General features: G+C 36.7%; 1 protein-coding gene across 5 annotated transcripts in view; it reads left to right on the forward strand.

Moving 5' to 3' along the window:
* Window positions 1-22,857, forward strand: part of SNX27 (sorting nexin 27) — an 82,636-nt gene that overhangs the window by 1,763 nt on the left and 58,016 nt on the right. For all 5 annotated transcript variants that reach the window (XR_009051448.1, XM_057723306.1, XM_057723291.1 and 2 more), the window contains exon 2: window positions 21,750-21,981. Coding sequence is in view for 4 of the 5 variants with exons in the window: in XM_057723306.1 (XP_057579289.1) it covers window positions 21,750-21,981 (232 nt within the window). In the remaining variant the exon portion in view is untranslated. The remainder of the gene's footprint in view (window positions 1-21,749; window positions 21,982-22,857) is intronic.

Below are 22,857 nucleotides of genomic sequence, written 5' to 3' on the forward strand. Positions count from 1 at the left end.
TTTTCTTACTGACTCTTTTCTTGTATATTTTTTTTTACACACTTCAGCCCGCTCTTTCAGTGCTCGAATTTGCCCTTATGAATCTTTATCTCTCTCGCTCTTTTTTGGCCACCCCGTTAGACTTGAGGGATCTTAGTTCCTCCACCAGGGATCGAACCTGGGCCCACCTCATTGAAAGTGCACAGTCTTAAACCACTCGACCGCCAGGGAATTCTCACTTTCTCATTTTTATAAATGTTATTTTAACCATAATTTCCATAACCGTAAGTCTTTCCTCTAGTAGAATAGTAGGTTTGATCAAGGTTTCAAGGGGATAGTATTTTGAAGACTCTGTAGAGGAGTCTATCCCTTCTTTTCCTCTCTCCTTTCTGTAAATAGATGCTTTCTTTTTCTGTTAATGTCCTATGACTCTTTTCTGGTACTCTCTGGCAGTATATTCTTAATCTTTTGGGGGTCAGGGCATTCAGGCATAGAATGTAGTAGTGACCTTTTGCTTTGTACCTGGGCATCCAATTCTTTTCTTTCTAGATAACTCAAAATCTGTGGCTGATGTTTCCTTCTGATAGAAGCTTTTGGAATTGTCATTTTCCTTTCCATTTGATAGTTGACTTTGGATCCAGCTGTTTATTTTTAAATTTAAAACTGAAGCATTTATTTAAAATTATAAATTTATCATAAAATTCCAAATCACTTACTCTTTACTGGAGCTAAAGGAACTGAACTAAAGCAAATAATTCTGTAGAAGACAACAGCTAACGTGACCAGTTATTATATATAAATATACACCAGATGACATAGTTGGTGGCTTCTTGTCTTTACTGTTGTTTTTACCAGAGTCCAGGTTTAAACTAGGTCTACTCTTTTTTTTAATTCTTTTTTTAATGGTGCACTGGCTTAGTTGCTCCACGGCCTGTGGGATCTTCCTGGAGCAGGGATCAAACCCATGGCCCCTGCATTGGCAGGCGGATTCTTAACCACTGCACCACCTAGGAAGTCCCCAGATTTAAACTAGGTACTGTAAAGGAGATCTCTGATGATTCCCTAGACAGAAGGACTTGCCTCAGGCCCAGGTTCCAGTCTAGGTCCATTTTCCTTCTAGAGAAAAGACATTACATTTTAGCACATCCTTGGTGGTGAGTAGAGAACTTTCTCTTTTTTGGTGTGCAGGGCAAAAAGCACTCTTTGCTTAGAGAACCTTTTTCTGAAAGGTTGTGATGATCAGACATCTCCCTGGCATTGGTTTCCTCACCTTCCAACTGTATTTCAGTTTCCAAATTCTTTAAGGCTTCTCTGCTACTATAGTGAAAATAGTGATAGTTGCAACACAGAGTCAAGGTAGGTGGTAAGTTGTTTGGGTCCTCAACTATACAGTTTCTTTCTCTTTCCTTCCCTTCCTCCAAAAGTCTACATCTTCTCCTTAGGTTTTCAAGGGAGAGGAGGAAATCAGAGATCAAACAGACATGGCTCTTGAGGGATAACTGAGTCTGCTGCTTGTTTTGGTCTTGGTTAGATTGTTGCTAATTTTCCTAAAGCATTCTTTAGGCAGCACTTTTCTGTCTCACACAAGTTCCTTAAATTAACCTCTCTGTTGCCCCAGGAAAGCTTTGCATGTTGATGGAGTGCCAACTAGGGTCAGGATAGGCATAGGTAGATTATTATTGTGTAGATGTAGTTTGTATAGAGTTGTAGGTGGATGTCTGGACCTCCTTAAACAGGTTATTGCTGTTTAAGACTTTTTCCTATTTTAGGCGCTTGCCTCCAATACACAAATTATGTTACTCAAATTTTCATATATTGCAGTAGTTTGGACAACTGATAGAGGTTTGAAAGAACAGAGTAACTTTGAGATTTAAGAGAATACAAGCTTTGACAAAAAAAAGCACTATTTCTGTGCATTTCTTTAAAGGCTGCTTACCAAGGCCTTGTCCTAAGTGAATCTTGGAAAAGTCATTAAACTAAATTCAATGTGGTTTGGTTTGTCCTTTCTCCTTTCAAAACTGACTAGATTCTAACTGGTTTGGGAAAGAGTCGTGTTGCAGGGCTTGGTACTGGAGTATGAACAGGCCTTCTGGGCTCTGAATTTTACTGCAGATGAAAACTTTTCTTGAATGGCCATGTTAGTCTCCACCTTGTAATTTTCCCTAGTGTAGTATATATTGAGTGTCTTCCCTTTGATGCGTATATACCTGGAGGCTAGTGAGTGAAGGATGCTTTTAACAAATAGAACCAAAATAAATATGTCTTTGCACTAATTACATAGCATGTGAAGTAATATTTGACTTCAGGTTGATTTTCTTAAGGTTAAGATAGTTTCAAGGGCTTTCTTAGGAGGGTTTAAGTGTGCAGTGGGTATGGGTATTGTACTGTCTGTTTTCGAGAGATTGTTTTTCTGTTGGCTAGTTTGTTTTGTCTCTTCAGTATTTGGGTAATATGGTCTTCAATAAGGTTGGCTTGTAAGCATTTAATACCATGATATAGTTATGCTAGGCAGAGAGTATATACCTTACTTCTTGACAGCTACAAGATAATATAACTTTCCTGAATTAAACTGTAACAAAAATTAAAGATGTTTGTGTGTGTGCTTATATATATTTGTTTATTGATAATTTATTTTAAAAACATAGGTCATGGGCATTCTTTTTTTTTTTTTTTTTCTTCTCCCTTTTATGTGAAAATTTGAAAATTGACTAAAAAGAGGTTGGGGCCACAAGAAGTATTTTTGTGAGTTAAAAAGTACCTTCTTAAGATTTGTTTTCTCAGTTATAGCTGAATTCTATTTGGCTTAGATTTTTCTGGGTAGATTTTGGAAATGGTGTTTGAAATCATGGTTATTAATCAAAGGAAGTTTTTATGGCAGTGATTCTCAAGCTTTAGTGAGCGTAAGAATCACTGGGTGTGCTTGTTGAAAGTATGGATTCTCAGGCTCACCTTTAAAGGTTATGATTCAGTAGGTCTTGCATGGAGCCTAGAAATCTTTTTATGTTCCCTTGCCAGGTGTGGGTAATGCAACCCACATACCAAACTCATAGCTGGAGTGAAACTACAGGCCTTGAATTCTCAATTCATTTTATTGTCATGATTATATAGAGTCATTAGCTAAGACTATACAAACAAAGTGATTTGTTAGGTTCTTGAAATCCCAGCCCTTAGGAAAATCAGTTCAGTCAATAGTGGACTAACTATTTTATCTAATCATCTACACTTTATTGACTCTTGCTAAGCTGTTGTACTAAAAATGGGGATTAAAAAGTAGAACAAGTTAATAATAATAATAATCCTTATATCACTTTGCAATTTGTGTGCTGTTACAGTTTTGCACTGTGTTTTTACATTTGATCTTCACAAGAGCCTTGTGAGATAGGGAAATATAAGCTCCTTGGTGGCAGGGCCTATATCTATGTTGTTTCCCTAGCCAAATATCTAGTGGCATATAGAAGGTACTTTTCCATAAACACTTGCTGAATGAATGTATGAGTATTATCCTTATTTCATAAGAGGGGGAACTAGATATTGCACTAAATAAATGTTAACTAGAGTTAAACCCAGGTCTTTGGATGCTAAATCCAGTGTTTTTTCCATTTTTTTATTTTCTCAGCTATTCTTGACTGTTAATAGTCAACTATTCTTGACTGAAGTCACTTAAAATTCTTAAAATTCAGTCACATCCCTGTGAAGTTGGATAGCAGTTGAACTTTGGTTCTATGATTTTTTTAAAAATAAATAAATAAATAAATATATTTATATTTTAGGTGCGTTGGGTCTTCATTGCTGCACATGGGCTTTCTCTAGTTGTGGCGAGTGGGGGCTACTCTTCATTGTGGTGCACAGGCTCCTCATTGTGCTGGCTTCTCTTGTGGAGCACGGGCTCTAGGCGTGTGGGCTTCAGTAGTTGTGGCACATGGGCTCAATAGTTGTGGCTCACGGGGTCTAAAGCGCAGGCTCAATAGTTGTGGTGCATGGGTTTAGTTGCTCCGCAGCACGTGGGCTCTTCCTGGAGCAGGGATTGATCCCGTGTCCCCTGCATTGGCAGGCGGATTTTTAACCACTGGGCCACCCAGGAAGTCCTGGTGCTATGATTTTGAAATGTAACTGGTTATATCTTTATTTACTTTGACTCTCTTATTGTTAAATTGGGTGGAAGACAGGGGACCAAAATAGTCATTCTTTGGCCTTGTTTGTTGCCATCTTTTTTTAAATTTTTTTTTTATTTTTATTTTTTTGGCGCACGGGCTTAGTTGCTCCGTGGCATGTGGGATCTTCCTGGAGTAGGGATTGAACTCATGTCCTCTGCATTGGCAGGCGGATTCCCAACCACTGCGCCACCTAGGAAGCCCTGTTGCCATCTTTATTGGCTATTAGTGAAGAGAGCATGGCAATGGTAACTACAACCCCAAGAAATACTTTTAATTCCATAGTCAGTGGGGAAGCAAATTATAAAACTAAATTTGAAAATAGCATTATCTCCCCCTCAGAAATGACTCCTGTAACATTGCTGTAACCAGGAAAAGATCTTTTGTTAGTAATGTGAAGATTTGTCTGGGTCATATAAGTTACTATGAAGAACAATTCTCTTTCCAGCAGCCACTTTTCCAGTTTGTTTCAGGAGAGGGTTTGTTACCATGCTCTCAAGGATAATTTTTTTTTTTTCAGATAAGTCCCATTGGGAATAATTCTTATGATCCAGTAGATAAGCAAAGAGACAGTTGACAAGCAAACATTTACGATTTATGATTACTGCATGGTGCTTTGGGAGCATGGTCTGTGGTGAGTTCATTTGTTAGATGCTGGCATTGCTGGCACAAAGGATATTTTAGTGTTTAGGTTAGAGCCAGTTAGGGTCATTCTGCTCTTTGACTATCAGCTATAATATAGATGGTTTTTGTGCTTCACTTGGGCAGTCTAGTAAGAGCCTGTGTATGGGTGGTGCAATTCCAGGCCCACATTTGGAAAAAAAGTGTTTAGTAGGCAGTTTAAACATATTTTTTAAGAGATTGAAACTCACAGTAAGAGATACATTTTTGTATTACAACCCCCCCCCACCCCCACTCCCCGCCAGAAAAAACAACCCACCTGGAACAAGTTTCACAAAACTGTTTACTATTATCATGTACTGTGGTATTTTTTAGTCTGTCTGGTATTTTTTGTTTTGTTTTTTTTTTTGAATGCTCATGGTGGCCCGCTGCATTAATTTCCTGACTCATTAGGTTGTAATCCACTGTTTGAAAAACAGTGATTTAGGGTATCACTTTTCTGATGTTGGCCCACTAATATCACCTCATATTCAGCCTGGTACCACAATTAAGCACAAACCATGTGTAAAGTACTGTTAGGCGTGTATGCACCAGAGTCCCTGCATCCCTGCCCTTGAGAGACTTACACTGCAGTGGGGAAGGTGCAGGTAAACAATTTACTGTGTGTAAAGCAAAATGGAATAATGGAGATAAATGAAAAACACAATGGGAGTTTAGAGGTAAGAATGAATATGCTTGAGAAGATTGGAAGATTGGTGGGTAGATAGGTCACAGATGGATTTTAAACTGTGATTGAAAGACAGGTATAATTTTAGTAGGCAGAGGAGGGGGAAGGATTTTATAGGCTGAGGAAACTGTGTGACCAAGGGAAGATCTTAGGATAACAAGGAATCTAAAGTTGCTGTTTGTTTGTAGACACTGAGTTTGAGGTTCGATCAAACAGGGTTTTGATTGCTGTGCTAAAAAGTTTGGATTTTATTCTATTTTTGAGGTCAGAATATAGTTCTATGTGTGTTAATACCCAAGACTCACTGAGAATTTAGTTTCTATTTAATTATTTACCTGAAGAGGTTGAATAACATTTCCAAGGCCAAAGAGGAAAATCACTGTTAGAATTAGAAGAATTTCAGAGCATCTACTCTCTTGGGCTGTCTTGTACTATATAAAGAAGGGAACTAAAGACAACTAAGCTCTAATACCCAGAGCTGGGAGCAGCTGGTGAGGAGCTGGTTGCCTATAATTTGTGTGTGTATTTTACCTCACAGTCCAGTTCAGCTTCTCAAATATCCATTTCTCTTTCTCTTATGTTTTATATCACTGTACTTACTATTATGTTTATAGTTGATAAGTTTGATCCTGTATGCTGTAAGTCCACTTGTGCTCTGCCCTACAGATGTTCTGTTTTAGCTGTACTCCTCTGATTTGAAAATGCCTCCTTTAATTTAAATCTTTTATTTTGGCACACAGCATGTTGCTGGGAGTTGAGAGAGACTGAAGACAGACAGGGAACTTAATATATATAGTACTAAGATTTATACCTGCAATCTACCTTCAAAATGAAAATTCTTAGAAAGATCCTTCAGATGAGTATAAGAATTGGTGGTGACCATACAGTGAATTTCTGCTGTCAGTAATGTGAGGGGTACTTCAGAATTAAATTTTGTGATATGGTATTAGTCAAATGCTAGGTAGTATGTATGTAGTCTGTTTTGTTTATTATTTATTGCTCCCTGATAACTAATAAGGTTTTCATACAGTTGAGGAAATAGACCTATCTGCAAGGTATTAATGTTGCAAAGTAAGGTACTGTATTTGAGTACTCTGTGTGTAATTCCTTTAATAAACTTCCACTGTTATGAAAACATCTTAAAAAAATGATTTGTTTTCGCTTAAGCTATCTGAAACTGCAGATTCTTGTGTCAGACCTCAGAGCAAGACTAGAATGACAGGTCTATGTATTCTATGGACTTGAAACACAATTAGTTGACTTATCTTTGGAAAAGTACAGAGCAGTCTGCAGAGAGTCAGCTGCTTGTGTGGATTTTCTCCTAGCTGCGTTCAAGAGGCTGATTCTTCCTTTTTTTTTTTTTTAAAGGAAGGGATACATTCTTTTTTTTTTTTAATATATTTATTTATTGGTTGTGTTGGGTCTTTGATGCTGCACATGGGCTCTCTAGTTGTGGCAAGTGGGGGCTACTCTTAATTGTGGTGCGCAGGCTCCTTCATTGTGGTGGCTTCTCTTGTGGAGCATGGGCTCTAGGTGCGTGGGCTTCAATAGTTGTGGCACGCAGGCTCAATAGTTGTGGCTCATGGGCTTAGTTGCTCTGCGGCATGTGGAATCTTCCTGGACCAGGGATCGAACCCGTGTCCCCTGCATTGGCAGGTGGATTCTTAACCACTGCGTCACAGGAAGTCTGAGGCTGATTATTCTTACAGAGCTATTAAGTGAGATTAACCAGAAAGTTGTCTCTCTCCCCTCCAGCCCCCCTGCCCCTCACAGTACTTTTATATCTGTGTGTCTGTCTAGTTATAGTTATATTTATTTAGTATGTCTTGAAAATTGGGAGATTGATTAACTTAATATTTGGAGATCTTGGAAAATGTGATGACCTCTGTGAAAGTTTTGGAAACCTTCTTCCACTTCTTATGCTGATCAGTTTAATCATGGTAAAGTTTGTAATTTATAAAGTGTATAGTTTGTCTACTGAGTGTACTGTGCAGGTTACTTAATTCTTTTTATCCAATATTATGATCATTTTGATTCTGGTAGGGTTAACCTTGGATCTGTTTTCTCAAGGTATGTAACTTGGATCTCTTTTCTTAGAAATGACAGTGAGTTTTGTTCTCTTTACCTGGTGTTTTTGTTTTTGTTTTTGGCTGTGTTGGGTCTTTGTTCCTCTGTGTGGGCCTTCTCTAGTTGTGGCGAGTGGGCTCTAGAACGCAGGCTCGGTAGTTGTGGCACACGAGCTTAGTTGTTCCGCAGCGTGTGGGTTCTTCCCTGACCAGGGCTCGAACCTGTGTCCCCTGCATTGGTAAGCAAATTCTTAACCACTGCATCACCAGGGAAGTCCCTTCCTGGTGTTTTGAATCCAAAGAAATATGACACTAAAGTTTCCCTTTATGAGTTGTGTGCTGATAGATTATTTTAGATTTCCCTGGTCTACCAAGTTATCCTTTATGTGGCTGATTTGGAAACGGTCTTACTGTAACTTTCTTCTTATTCAATATGTTGAAATAGACTACAACTTAGAAAAACTGTACTGTAGTCTGTGTTCCTCAGCTTCCAAAAGAAATTGCCCAAATTTAATTTGGATTAAAGGATGGTATTTGATTGTTAAAGGGCCATATCACTTAAAAAGTATCTCTCTTGTTATTAATTTCTAAGGGCTTCTTTTATAGACGAAGGTATTTTGAGCTCTCTTTTCAGTAGTAGTGATAGATTTTCACTTCTGCTCACACTGCAATACAGTACCTCTGGAGACTAATTGAATATTTAGGAAATGGGTGTGTTGGGATTCAGGGTGCAGTCTGTCACCCCAGAACAGACTTATCAGATCACACGAGGAATCATGCTTTTAATTGCATTATGTGGTAATCCAGAAATAGTAGTGAAATAGAACTTAAAAATATTGAGTTCTTCTTTGGTAATTTACCTGACTTGCAAACTAAGTTTGCTGATAAAGCAAGTAGATTTTATTCTTTAGTTAACTTTCACTGTATACCAAACTAAAAACATTTGGGAGTTGTGTTTTTATTGGCTGTATAGGCAATGGTTTAAATTATAGTAGATCTCAAAGCTTGAGTTGGTGTTGAGAGATGATTCAGGACTGATTATGTTTGTTTTGCTGGTGCATAACTGGGGGGTCCTTGGAAATAGGTTACATAGGAGGAGAATGAGTTAGTCAGATTAGGGAAACCATATGGCTATTAGCAACTTTCTTACCTTTATCTAGCATTCATTATTCCACAGTGTGAAGAAGTAAACCATTTTCACATCCAGCTTTACATTTAAATTGAACCATAGAGGTATTAGATGCTGATCAAGTTTTTAAAGACAAAAATTGAAAAATAAGCAAACAAAAAAATCTTATCCAAACAAAATAAATGTATATTTTTATAACTTTAGTATCAGAAATTTCTTTAAGACTTTACTGGTAATACTTTAGCCTCTATCATGTGAGGAAACCCATTGTGCTTAAATTTTTTCTTACTAAGTGTGGTGCATTTAGTTTTTATGAGATGAATCAATATAATTATAACAGATTACTCCCAGAATTAACAGAAAATAAAGGCTGCTTTTTGAATGTCAACATGTTTCTTATTCCTTCTTCTTACCTCATTTTGCTCTTCTTGGAATCAATGTTTATTTTTTAAAAAATTAATAAAAACAACTTACTTTTATTTTCAGTATATTTCAGTAAAAAAACATAGCCTTACTTTGAAATTGCTTACATGATTGAATGTTGTATTTTACCCTTAAGCATTATTATTATTGCTCTGCATAATAGAAAACAAAATGATCACTAATACTAAGACTTGAAAAATGTAGAGCTTGCATATTTTTAGTACTTCCTTCTAAATAGTGAAACCAGTATAAAAGTTAAAAATAAGGAGTTAAATTATGGAAGTGCGTGAAGGAAAACCAGTATTGTGTTTATGTGTTAGCCTTAATTTTTTTCATTCATTCAGGGAAAATTTTTAATGAGTGCTCACTACATGACACACAATATTAGACACTGGAGATAGGAAAGCTGAATGAGAAAGATTTGGTGGGGAAACCGCAGCCTCAGGTTATTTCTTAAGCCCAATTGACCTGAAGTCTCATTCCTCCTCCCTGACCTGCCCTGTCCTGCCTCCCCACAATGGGATGAACAAATTTAGAGCAATTCTTCCAAGTCCCCATGAGTACTTTTCTGCTCTTAGTTATCTAAACTAGTAATGCAAGTGCCCAGAGACTATGTGCATATTAACAGGAGTCTTCCCGACACAAAATGTACTAAAACTAGGAGGACTGTATAGTTTTTTGACCAAACCAAGACACTTGAAAATGAAAGGGGTCTTTTAATTACACCTAGGATAAAAGATGTAAACTAGTTTGTGTCCTGGCCACATGGAGAACAGACATATAGCCTTAGTAATTTTAATATAGGAGGCTGTTTTAAAATTCTGAGACTAGAATTTTGTATTCTATTAGGAGGGAAATGAACAAGTTTGTTTTTATTCTTGGTGTCAAGTTGTTACATTGGCCTTACAGGTAATTATCAGATAACGAACTTTTCTTCTGAATAGCTTGATTATAACTTTATATTGATTTTTAAAATATCTTAAAACCTTAAGCCTTATTATACTTTTTGTATTGAATAACAAAGAAGATTCACTTATTTAGAAATGTCTACCTGCATGGGTTATATTTATATCCTGATTGCTTTGGAACTCGAAGGTTTGAGGAATCTATTACTCCTTCCCAAGTAATAAACCCTTATTACTTGTGGCTGCAGGTATTATGGTTGAAAGACAGATGATGCTTGTTTGTAGTTTTCCTGCGTGACAGCATTCTTTGTGAGTAGAACATCCAGCCAAGGGTAAAAAGTCTGAGTGATGGTGAGCAGCTTATTTGGCAAGTTATTTATTCTTTTTTCCTTGTTTGGGAAGACCAGATGCTGATTAACATACCTTTCAGTTTCTCAACCCTGCCAGGGCTGTACTTTATTATTGATTGATTGATTGATGATTGCATTGAGTCTTCTTTGCTGCACATGGGCTTTTCTCTAGTTGCGGAGAGTGGGAGCTACTCTTCATTGTGGTGCGCGGGCTTCTCATTGCGGTAGCTTCTCTTGCGGGCTCTAGACACACAGGCTTAGTAGCTCCGTGGCATGTGGGATCTTCCCGGACCAGGGCTCGAAGCCATGTCCCCTGCATTGGCAGGTGGATTCTTAACCACGGCACCACCAGGGAAGCCCCGTACTTTTTTTTTATTAGCACCCTCTTTTGCCCAGCATTAAATTTTTGGATGTAGGTGCTTTAAAATATTGGTGTAAGTATTGAATTTTGCTTTTGATGCTTAAAAAAGGCTTTGGTAAGGGTTTGTGAATTAGGGCTCTCCGTAGAATGCATAGCCTCCACTATTATAAACATCCCCCACCAGAGAGGTACATTTGTTAGAATGGATGAGCCTGCATTGACAGATCATTGTCACTTAGAGTCCACAGTTTACTTTAGGGTTCATTCTTGGTGTATGTTCTATGGGTTTGTACAAATTTGTAATGACACAAATGTGCCATTATAATATACAGAGTAGTTTCACGGCCCTAAAAATCCTCTGTGCTCTGCTTATTCACTCCTCTCTCCCCCTAAGCCCTGGCAAACTACTGATCTTTTTACTGTCTCCATAGTTTTGCCTCCTCCAGATTATTATACAGTTGGAATCATATAGTTTGTAGCCTTTCAGGCTGGTCTTTCACCTAGTAATATACATTTGTGTCCTTTATGTCTTTTCGTGGCTTGATAGCTCATTTCCTTCTAGTGCTGAGTAATATGCCATTTTCTGGATCTATCACAGTTTAACCATTCCTCTACTGAAGGACATCTTGGTTGCTTCCACATTTTGGTGATTATGAATGAAGCTGCTTATAGACATCTATGTGCAGGTTTTTGTGTGGACGTAAGTTTTTGACTCCTTTGAGTAAATACCAAAGAGCACAATTGCTGGATCCAGGTGGTAAGAATATGTTATTTTTATAATAAGTCACCGAACTGTTCCAAAGTGTACCAGTTTGCATTTCCACCAGCAGTGAATGAGAGTTCCTGTTAATTCATATCCTTGCCAGCGTTTGGTGTTGTCAGTGTTTTGGATTTTGGTCATTCTAATAGGTGTGTAGTGGTAAAATGAAATGAAAATAAAATTCATTTTTTAAAATATAAAAGTAATATGTTAGTAATGTTAGAAAATTTGGAGACGGAGGAAAAGAAAAAAAAAGTCACCCATCATCTTACTGTCCTAACACAACTACTTTTTGTATTTTGGCTGTCCATTTTTTGTGTATTTGTTATGAAGTCATACTGTTATATATAATTTATGATCTAATTTTTAAAATTAATAGACTATTTTCTAGAACAGTTTTAGATTTACGGAAAAATTGAACAGATAGTATAGAGTTTCCATGTATACATCCCCCCATTCCCACCATACAGTTTCTCCTCTTATGTTAGTATGATTATTTGTTAAATGTTTAACATTTGTTAAAATAAATGAACCAATGTTGATACATTATTACTAACTGAAGCCCATAGTTTATTGTCATTTCCTTGGTTTTTACCTAATGTTTTTCTGTTCCAGGATCCCATCCAGGATACCACATTACGTTTAGTTGTCATGTCTCCTTAGGCACACGTTGGCTGTGACATATTCTCAGTCTTTCCTTGTTTTTGATGACCTTGACACTTTTGAGGAGTACTGGTCAGTTGTATAGTATGCCTGGCTGTTAGAATTTGTCTGATTTTTTTTTTTGTCATGATTAGTTTGGAGTTTTGGTTATTTTGGAAGGACAGTCACAAAGGTAAAGTACCATTTTCATCAGTACCTATCAAGGGTACATACTGTCATCATGATTTATGACTGTTGGTATTGACCTTGATCGTCTGGCTAAAGTAGTATTTGCCAGGTTTCTCTAAAGTTATTCTGCTCCTCCTTTCTCCCCTCTTCATACTGTACCCTTTGGATAGCAGTCACTATATACAGCCCACACTTAGGGAGTGGGAAGTTATGCTTTTCTCCTTAAGTATGTAGTAACTATATAATTTCTTTGGAATTTTGCGTAGGAAAAGAATGTCTCTTCTCCCCTGTGTATTAATTTATTCTGTCATTTATTTATATTAGTGTGGGCTCATGGATGTTTATTTTATGCTTTGGGTTATATAATCTGATACTGCCACTTTATTTTGTTGCTCCAGTTGTTCCAGAATCAGCCATTGGTAGCTCTTTAAGTTGGCTTCTGTGCCCTTCTGCCATACTCTCATCAACGTGTGTTTTTTTGTTTTGTTTTGTTTTTGAGCGCTTCCTTACTTTCTGGTACTACAGAATGCTCCAGGTTCATCTTGTGTATTTCCTGCCCCAGTTCTAGAATCAGCCATTTCTCCAAGAGGCACTGGTTCTTTTTACTGCAGAATGTTGTTAGAAACTAAGATCTGGGCGTTAGGTGTGGTTCTTGCCAGGAGGGTGTGCTTTTTTTGAGGCCCTCTCAGCTGACAGAGCAAAGAAATGTATGTGTGTTTATTGACCCCTGTATATACACATGTCTATAAATATTTCTACATGTAACCATCTGTATCTATATTAAGCTAAACTTGAGTTCTTACTGATATCTCTAGCTTTTCTTCATTACCATTCGGATGTTTTGTCCCCTCCCCTTGCTGATCTGTACATTTCCACTCCAACAGTAAGAAACCTACATCCACCATTTATTTACTTAATTGTTCAGTTCCAGTATACATGTGTAGCAGTACCAGAATTGTTAACCTGTACCCCTGTGGGAAACAACTTTATTAACTAGAATACAGTACTTATGTGCAGTCCCTTTGGCCTTTAATCTTACAGAATTCATTGATTTCCAGTTACTTAGGTCTGTACCTTTTCCCCTATATCCTCTTCACTGAGGTTTTTTGAAATAGATTTGAAATACAGTTAGAGCCTAGAATTCTCTGAATCTACCGATTTAAGAAAAAGTTGCGTATACTAAGGTTTACTCTTTGTGTTGTAAAGTTCTGTAGGTTTTGACAAGTGCATCCTGTCATGTATGCAGTGTTATGGTGTGATACAGAATAGTTTCACTGCCCTAAAAATCCCCCTTGCTTCACTTATTCATCCCTCCCCTCCCTCCAAGCCCCTGGCATCGCACTGATCTTTTTGCCTTTTCTGGAATGTCATATAATTAATTGGAATCATACAATGTGTAGCCTTTTCAGATTGCCTTCTTTCTCTTAGCAGTATGCATTTAAGATTCCCTCATATCTTTTTGTGGCTTGAGAGCTTATTTATTTTTATAGCTGAATAATATTTCATTGTCTAGATGTACCACTTTTGTTTATCCATTCACTTATAAAGGACGTATTGGTTGCTTCCAGTTTTTGACAATTATGAATAAAGCAGCTGTAAACACTTATGTGCAGGTTTTTGTGTGAATATAAGTTGTGAACTCAATTGGGTAAATACCTAGGAGTGTGATTGCTGGATCTTATGGTAAGACTATGTTTAGCTTTTTAAGAAACTGTCAAACTCTCTTCCAAGGTGGCTATACCATTGAATGATAGCTGTTGCTCCACATCTTCACCAGCATTTGATATTGTCTTTTTTTTTAACCATTCGGATAGGTGTTTAATGGTATTTGCAGTTCTCTAATGATGAGTGATGTTGAGTAACTTTTATATGCTTATTTGCCATCTGTATATCTTCTTTCATGAGGTGTCTGTTCAGATCTTTTGCCCATTTTTTTAAAAGTTTTTAAAAAAATTTTGTTTATTTACTATTTATTTAGGCTGCACTGGGTCTTTGTTGTGTCATGTGGGTTTCTCTAGTTGTGGCACGCAGGTTCAGTAGTTGTGGCTCATGGGCTCTAGAGCATGCAGGCTCAGTAGTTGCGGTATGTGGGATCTTCCAGGGATCGAACCTGGGCGCTCTGCATTGGAAGTGTGGAGTGTTAACCACCCGGCCATCAGGAAAGTCCCTGCCCATTTTAAAACTGGCTTGTTTTCTTATTGTTGAGTTTTAAGTTTCTTTTATGTTTTGGGTACAAGTCCTTTATCAGATATGTTTTCCAAATATTTTCTCCCAGCCTGTGGCTTGTTTTTCGTTCTCTGAACAGTGTCTTTCGCAAAGCAGAAGTTTTTAATTTTAATAAAATTCATCTTAGCAATTTTTTCTTTCATGGATCACGTTTTTGTTGTCTAAAATCTCATTGTCATACCCATCACTTAAATTTTCTTCTATGTTATCTTTGAGGAATTGCATTTTTATAATCCACTTCTTAATGTAACGTTGGCTCAAACATATTTATAGATTATTTTGTTCTTTATATTTACAGTTTTAAATGCTTGCTTTATAGTTAATCAAATTGTTTTGCTATAATTTTCTTGACCATTCATTTCCCCCTATTGTTGACTTTTTATAAGAACAGAAATTTGGAAACAGCCTAAATAATGATGAACATACTTGTACCTTGCTTTTTCTGTGTTCAGGATTATATCATTTCTTTCAGCAAATACTTGAGAATGGTCTACATGCCACTGTAAAGTTCTTGCCCTCATGGAGCTCATATTTTGATAATTCCCTTAGGATAAATCCTCAGTGGGGCCATTTTGGGTTGAAAGAACATGAACATTTTTTATGACTTCAGATGCACATTACCAGTGAAATTGCTTTCCAAAAGGATTTTATCTATTTATATAGTCATCTCATTTTCCATATAAGTTAACATTAAAAGTAATTGAGATATTTATTAGAAAAAGGGCAGACATTTTAGAAACCTTTGATCATTTACTTTTTCTAGTTGTACATCTCTTGCCCAATCAGTAAATTAGGTGTTCTAGAATGTTATTGTTTCTGAAACAAAATTCCAAAAAGTTCTTGATATTTAATGTTCTGGAATTGTACTTTGGTACAGACACGTTCAAGCTTGACTTCCTTTGGCTATTTTCGTTGCTTATGCGTGTCTGAATCCCTTATCTCCAGAGTGTGAGGGCAAAGTACAGCATGATTGCTAAGGCAATTAGTCAATAAAAATATTCTCTTGACTTGATTGTTTGCCGAAGTAAGATAGCAAAGAGGCAGAGGTGAATGAAAATGAGTCAACCTAAGCCAGCCAGATGATTTAACTGCAAAATTTAAAAGGACATGTCTTTATATTTCAGTAGAGTAGTTCCTTGTTTTTGTAGTGTCTAGTATAGCTGTACCCAGCAACTGGGCAGTGAACCAGTGAAAAGTCAGAGGAAGTGTCTTTCTTTTGATGTGTCAGGGGACTGTTTTTCTCCAACTTATAAGCTCTTTACCCAATTTCCAAGAAGATATATTGCAGAGAAGATAGGAAGTTTGTTTAAAAAGTTTTGTGTAATTGAAAAGATAGAAAAGCTATGTTAAATTTTTAAAATTACCCATAGTTCCGTAGTTACCCTAACTCAACTATTTTCATATTTTACATATTGTGCCTGTTTGGGGGCAAAAATATCTTATGTGCTCACAATCACAGTGGACAGTATTTTTATTCTTTAAATGTAAAAAACCCCAAACAATTTATAGTCTTTGTTTTTTGCATTTTACATCCTATAAGGACTTTTCCATGTTAGCATATAGTGTTAATAAGTATTTTTTAAGAGTTGTAAGTCCATTTTTTCGATGTACTTCAATGTCATTAAAAGTGTTTCTAATGTTAGCTATTTAGCTGGACAAATTCTTTTTCAAATACTCTGTGAGAAGAAAATGCTTTACAGCCTTGAATGCTTAAAAATCTAGCAAGAGGTTTCTAGGACTCCTAAAAAAGATCAATCATATTTAGAATGTAATATAATAATATTCAAGTGTTGAATGAGTTTGACATTTCTCACACTATGACTTTAATAAACTTGAGAGAGATCTGTTGCTCTCTGGCTTAACTTTATAATCATCTGTTGCTGAGGTTCTTAACTACAGTGGGCTCCATACGTGTCCTGTTGTTTACAGGAGGTTTAAGACAAAAGGCCACAGCGGTGGTAGGGATAAAACTAGCTCTGGCTTAATTTTCTCTTCGTTATTTCTTTGAAATAGGCTTGTAAGATGTGCAGGTATTGAAGGCTTAGCTTATTTTCAACAAAGATATGGGAGGTGAAGGAAAAAGGATGTGTTTTATCCATTAAACAATTTTGTACTGCAGATATGTGTAGAGATTCATCTACTAGGATCTTCATAACAACATTGTTCAATAACAGCAAAAAAAAAAATTCAGAGTAATCTAAAAGTAGAATAGGACTGTTTCACTGTGGTGATGGACTTATTTCACATTTATAAATGAGGATATTATGTAATTTTATTTTAAAATCAATTTTATTGAGGTTTAATTTACATGCAGTCAAATGCACACATATTGAGAGTTTTAAATTTGAGAAAAGTGTAGATCCATTTAATTGTCACCCCAGTCAAGATATAGAACACATCTATTACTGCAGAAGGTTTGCTTGTGTCTGTTGGTCCCCTTACCCCCACCACCTCCCTGACAGAAAACCACTGATCTAATTATTATCACTGTAGAATAGTTTTGTCTATTCTGGAACTTTGAATAAATGGAATCAAGTCAAACAGACTCTTTTCTGTCTTCTTTGCTCGGTGTGTTTTTGAGATACATCCATATTGTGGACATCAGTAGTTTGGTCCTTTTTATTATTGTTAATACTCCATTGCATGACTGTGCCACAGTTTATCTGTTTACCTCTATAAACAGATTTGACGGTTTTCAGTTTTGTACTATGATGAATAAAGCCTCAGTGAACTTTCAGCTGTAATTATTTGTATGGACGTGTTTTCATTTCTCTTGAGTAGATACCTAGGAGTGGAATCGCTAGGTCATGTAGTAAATGTATGTTATGTTTAGCATTATAAGAAATTGCTAGATTGTTTTTGCTTTATGCTTCCATCAGCAATGTATGAGAATTCCAATTCTTCCACATCCCTGGCAAAACTTCTTTTTTATTTTAACTGTTTTATAAACATGTAGCCATTGTGTTTTAACCTACAGAGTTGAAAAGTGTATCCTACTGCTTGCAGTTATAGGAATTTATTGTCTGTTTTTTACAGGCTGACTCTGGGGGAATAACTACACTTTAATTACTTTCCTGTGCATCACAGGGGGTCAAAATAATATTCTGCTTACCACATAGAATGGCCCCTTCCTGTGGCACGTTATAGTGATTGGCTCTGTCATATTTCCATCCATACCTAGTTTCTTTATATATTGGTTCCTTCATAAACAGTGTACAAATCCTGACTAGAGCTTTTTTTCCTGCTTTTTGGGAGTGTTTATACTAGCTTTGCGATTTCCTCAGCTGGCTATCTTTAGTTGAATGAAAGTCTTACTTAAAGCCACTCCATTAAGCTAGCTAAAGCCCTCTCCAGTGGGGCCAAATTTTGGTCTTATGTAAAAAAACGAGGGGCATTTTATTAAAATTATCAAGTGTATGTTTACAGTGCTGAAGACACAAAGTAAATTGGGTATCATCTAGTTGCCTAAGGAAACTAAATTTTGATCTTGGTTGTGGATCGTAGGATTCCTCCACATTTTATGATGAAAAATTCCAAACATACAGAAAAGTTAAAGGAATTGCATGTAAATTCCTGTTTACCTACCACCTAGATTCTATAATTAACATTTTACTGTATTTGTTTAATCACGTATCTGTTGAAAATTTTTGTTGGTGTGTTTAAGCCTTTCTTTGTGGAAGAAGCATTGATGGGTAGAACCTTCTGGGCGGTAGTTACTTTGTGTGGTGTAGGACTTAGTGGTTCTGATGCAGTAGTTATTTTGAAGTTGACTGTCTTGTGATTCCTGTTGTCATTGGTTGAGAGCTGAGTCATTTATTTTCAAATGAATTCCAGCTAGATTATGTTGCAAAGACAAAAGAAAAGCAAGGGAAATTGGTGGTAGAAAGTGTTTGTTTGTATCATCAGGAGGCCAAAATACTACCAGCCTGCTTGCCCAGCTGATAGAAGTGCTATCACATGAATAACTACCATTTATTGAATGATTGCTGTATTCTAGAGTTTTTCTATTTTAGACCTATTCTAGAGGCCTTTCAACAACTCTGTCAGCTAAGGGTAATTAGCCCCATTTTATGGGTTAAGAAATTGAGGCTTAATGAGATTGAATCATTTACCTAATGTTTCATCTGTTAAATGGCACAATTGGTATTCAAACAGAAGTCTCTCTGACTCTAAAACCCATGCTTTGAACCAGAAGTCTGTAGTGCTGAAAATTCCCTTTGTTGTAGAATTTATAGTTTACATTCATTTATGTCTTCAGAGTAGGCCAAATCAGGCCAACCTAATATGAGCCTGATGTTATAACATTCTTGTAGAAAAAGGGCCTGATGTTATAACATTCTTGTAGAAAAAGGGATATCATATAAACATTTTTATGACTATGAAGGCCTCTTAATTTTTGAGGAAGGAGGGCCCTTTTCGAAATCAGACATCCTGGAGTTTTTATTGACCCATTTCATTCTCTGAAGAATGAAGGAATTTCCAGCTTGTATTAAATCGTGGAATGTATAGCATTCCTTCTATAAATGTTAGCAAGTGTGTTTAGAATATGACACACTTGTGTCATATGGTATGGTAGTTCTTTCCTGTTTTTTTGTTTTGTTTTGTTTTGTTTTAAGAGGGTTTTGGGATGATAGCCAGTTTGCAGCTTAGTCTTACTGTTGCAGAAGTGAAACCTAAATAAACTTCCTTGCTTCCTGGCTGCTTTTGGAGTAAGTCTCACTTAACTTTCTCTGACGATTTTTAGGGCTTATTTCTGTGAGTGACCCAAAGAGCAGTGTATTCTAACTTGAAAACCGAACGGGTGGAAGTATGCATTGAAATAAATAGTTCTTAACCTTTCTGGAGATTACATACTCCTTTTTGAAGCAGATGAAAGCTGTGGGCCCTCTTCCCAGAAAAAAAAAATGCATATATGTAGACAAATATAATTTTACATACAAATTCTGTAGGGGTTCACTGACGCGCTAAACCTATCGACAAAGTAGTCCAGATTAAAAATCCTTTAAAGGGGAAAAATTAGGGAGCTGAAAAATAGGATTTGAGCATCAGTTCTTAAACTTCTTTCACAAATGCTCATCACATAAAATTGATTGTACTATATGCAGTTTATTATATGTCAATTATATCTCAATAAAAGTTCTTAAAAAATTGTACTAACATAAAAATCATGTTTTAGTATTCAAGATGTTTTCTTCAGTCTCTAAAGTGTTAGTTTTCCTCACTTTGTTTAAAAAAAAATTAACAAGGATATTCGTGAGTTAAGCGAAGATTCCTAGGGATAGATCAAATTCTCTATGTTGATTTTTAACTTTTGCTTTTTTCCATTTTATTACTTCCACCATCAAAACATTTTCTCAGAACTACTAATTATGTCAAAGATTTAGATGAAATCACTTTATCAGTCCCCAGCTTTAGGTTTCCATTTCTTCTTTAACCAAAATCTCTTCATAACCCATAGGTATGTAGTACTTCTTTTCTTAATTTACCTTCTGATGTGAGTGTTCAGGCATTGATCTTGGCAAGTTCCATGTTTTATTATATTAATCTTCACAACAACTCTGTTAGGGACTTATTACTGTCTCCATTTTATAGACGTGGAAAGCAATGCTGAGAAAGGTTAAATGACTTAAGATTAAGACCAATTTTGGCAGGGCCAGGATTTGAACCCATGTATATCTAGTTCCAAAGCCGGTTTTCTTTCTGTTTTACCATACTGCTCTTATGACCAAAGAACTGACCGCTTTTTCTGGTTACTGGTCTGACCTGATCTGAACTTTAAAAGCTCAAATTTCCATCAGCAGAGGGGGCTCTTTATTTTCTTCTACAGCTAGCCAGTTGTAAAAATTGCAGCATTTGGTGTGTGAGTGTGTGTGTAAGTTAGACTTTCAGGTTGTGAGATGTCAAGAGTGCTGAATTTACTGGCTAGGTTGTTAAACCCAAAATAAGGAAGGAGGCTTAGCTGGATGATCTCCTGCCTGTTCTGTTTATATAAATGGATGTTTCAGATACCATGCTCTGACAGACAGTTCCAGTGATTGAAAAATTTGTGGAAGGCTTGTTACTAAACTTAGCATCATTTTCAGGAAGGAAAAACCCTAATGGTTTGGAACAGGAGTGAAAAAGAGTTTGAAGGTTAGATAAACTTTTATCAGATTGACTAAAGGCCAGGTGTGTGTTTCCTAATGCTCTTGGGATAGCCATGGAGGGAACCTTGGGATCAGCTAGCTGCCTAATGGTTTTTGCTGAGATAGCAGGCGGGATCAGCATTCTGGGAAGGTAGTGCAGTTTGCCGAGTGAGTTTTGTGAGACGCAGCATCTTTCTTGACAAAATTATTGTTCTTCCAAACCTTGTACTTTTCCTAGTTTCAGCCTTTTTATACACAGTGGAACAGGAAGGAGAATGCCTAGGTTGATTTACTATGTAACCTTAGCTGTACATTTTTTAATTTGAACTGATTACACAGGTCTTTAAGTGGGATAACACAGAACAGAAAAAAAGTAGATACTAGTTGAAGTGATTGGGAGAACAAAGGAAGTTGGGTCAGATAATAAAATTTTAGAGAGATTGTCTCCTTGCCTTTTTAAAAACTGATAGAAGAAACTAGTGTGTATGAAGATATATACGATTTAATTCCCAAGGTGATGAAACTTGGTATAAAGGAAAATTAAGTTGACAGATTTGAAGATTTAGGGAGAAATCAGATACAAATATAAAAGAACTATCTTACGTCATACTTTTTGAGTCTTTACAAATTAAGGGAGTGCATTTTGTGAAAAATTTCTTTTGACAGAATTCCCAATTCTAAGAGGTTTAAAAAGGACAAGAACAGTTCAAATGGCATGATTGTTAAAAGCCACTTTATTGTATTGTATACATGCTTAGTTAGGATGAGGAAATTGGACTCAGCGTTAAAAGCTTCGTTCCCTCCTCAGCTTCCCCTTCCTTCCCATGTGTTTTCCTGAGGCGGTGTGTGGGGTTCTAGCATAGAGGAAGGGTAGGTCCTTTCACCTGTTGCCATTTTTTCCCCCTGCCATAAGTTCGCACACACTTTTTCACATTATGACTTGTAAAAACATAAACAGCTTTTCTGGAACCAAACTGATCTTTTTATTTTATGGTTCATACTTCATGACACTGGAGTGGGGGCAGGAGGGTGGAGCTATAAGGTGTTTGGACCCTTCTGGTTTATGGGATTGTCTTTTTCCCTTTTTCCCCTTAGGAACGGCGTGAATGTTGAGGGGGCGACACACAAGCAGGTGGTGGACCTGATCCGAGCAGGCGAGAAGGAGTTGATCTTGACAGTGTTATCTGTACCTCCTCATGAGGCAGATAACCTAGATCCCAGTGACGACTCGTTGGGACAATCATTTTATGATTACACAGAAAAGCAAGCAGTGCCCATATCGGTCCCCACATACAAACATGTGGAGCAGAATGGTGAGAAGTTTGTGGTGAGTGTCAGCCCAACGGGATCCTCAAACACCTAGCTTTTGTTTCTCCCAGTCTTATCATTTATGATATATATTAGAGCACTAGGATAAATGACTGTCACCTAGGTCACTTTGCCTACCAGGAATATGGGTTTACACATAAATAAAACACTGGCCCTGATTTATTGCAGGGGGTGAACTACAGTAATGAAGAAGAGTCCTATTTCTGCTTGAGTATAATTCAATTTTATTTCTGGATAGTTTTAAGTTTGCATTTGGGCCTGTTGTAATCATGTGTGAGTTTGTTTTGTTTGTACTTTTATTGGTTGTCATATCTGTTTGCTTATAGCAGTCTCTCACTTACTGTTGACTCTGTAGAGCTATAGAGCAAGATTAATTTTAAAATGTGGCGTCTTCCAAAACATCTGGGTAATACAGTTTGTCCATGTCAGAACCTACAAGTGCCCTATACCCTCTTTTGCATCTTGTTCTTTTTCATTTTATTTGGAGATATTTGTGTGAATGATTAATTCTGGTTTCCCCCGAGGTCCTCATTATATTCTGAATGCAATTCACATGGGCTATTTTATACATTTCCAATTTCTTGCAGTTGTAGATATGCCGGAAAGCCCATCTTGAATTCTGGATGGTGTGTGCCAGCCGCTTTCCCGAATGCCTTCTTTGTTTATTCTTCAAAACCTAATTGCAGCTGATAGCCCGATCTACTTAATTTTTCCCTTGGTTGCTAGTATTCTTTACTTGCCTTTGATTATTTTGGGAGTGATGGTATAATGAGAAATGCATTAATTTTGTAGGAAATGCAGTGTGTTCTGTTAGGTATTGGCAAACAGACTACATGTGTTTAAAGCTGACCTACTGTCTAAAGTTGCAATCTCT

The sequence above is a fragment of the Hippopotamus amphibius genome, chromosome 1 (assembly GCF_030028045.1).
Source record: "Hippopotamus amphibius kiboko isolate mHipAmp2 chromosome 1, mHipAmp2.hap2, whole genome shotgun sequence".
Classification (NCBI taxonomy): domain Eukaryota; kingdom Metazoa; phylum Chordata; class Mammalia; order Artiodactyla; family Hippopotamidae; genus Hippopotamus; species Hippopotamus amphibius.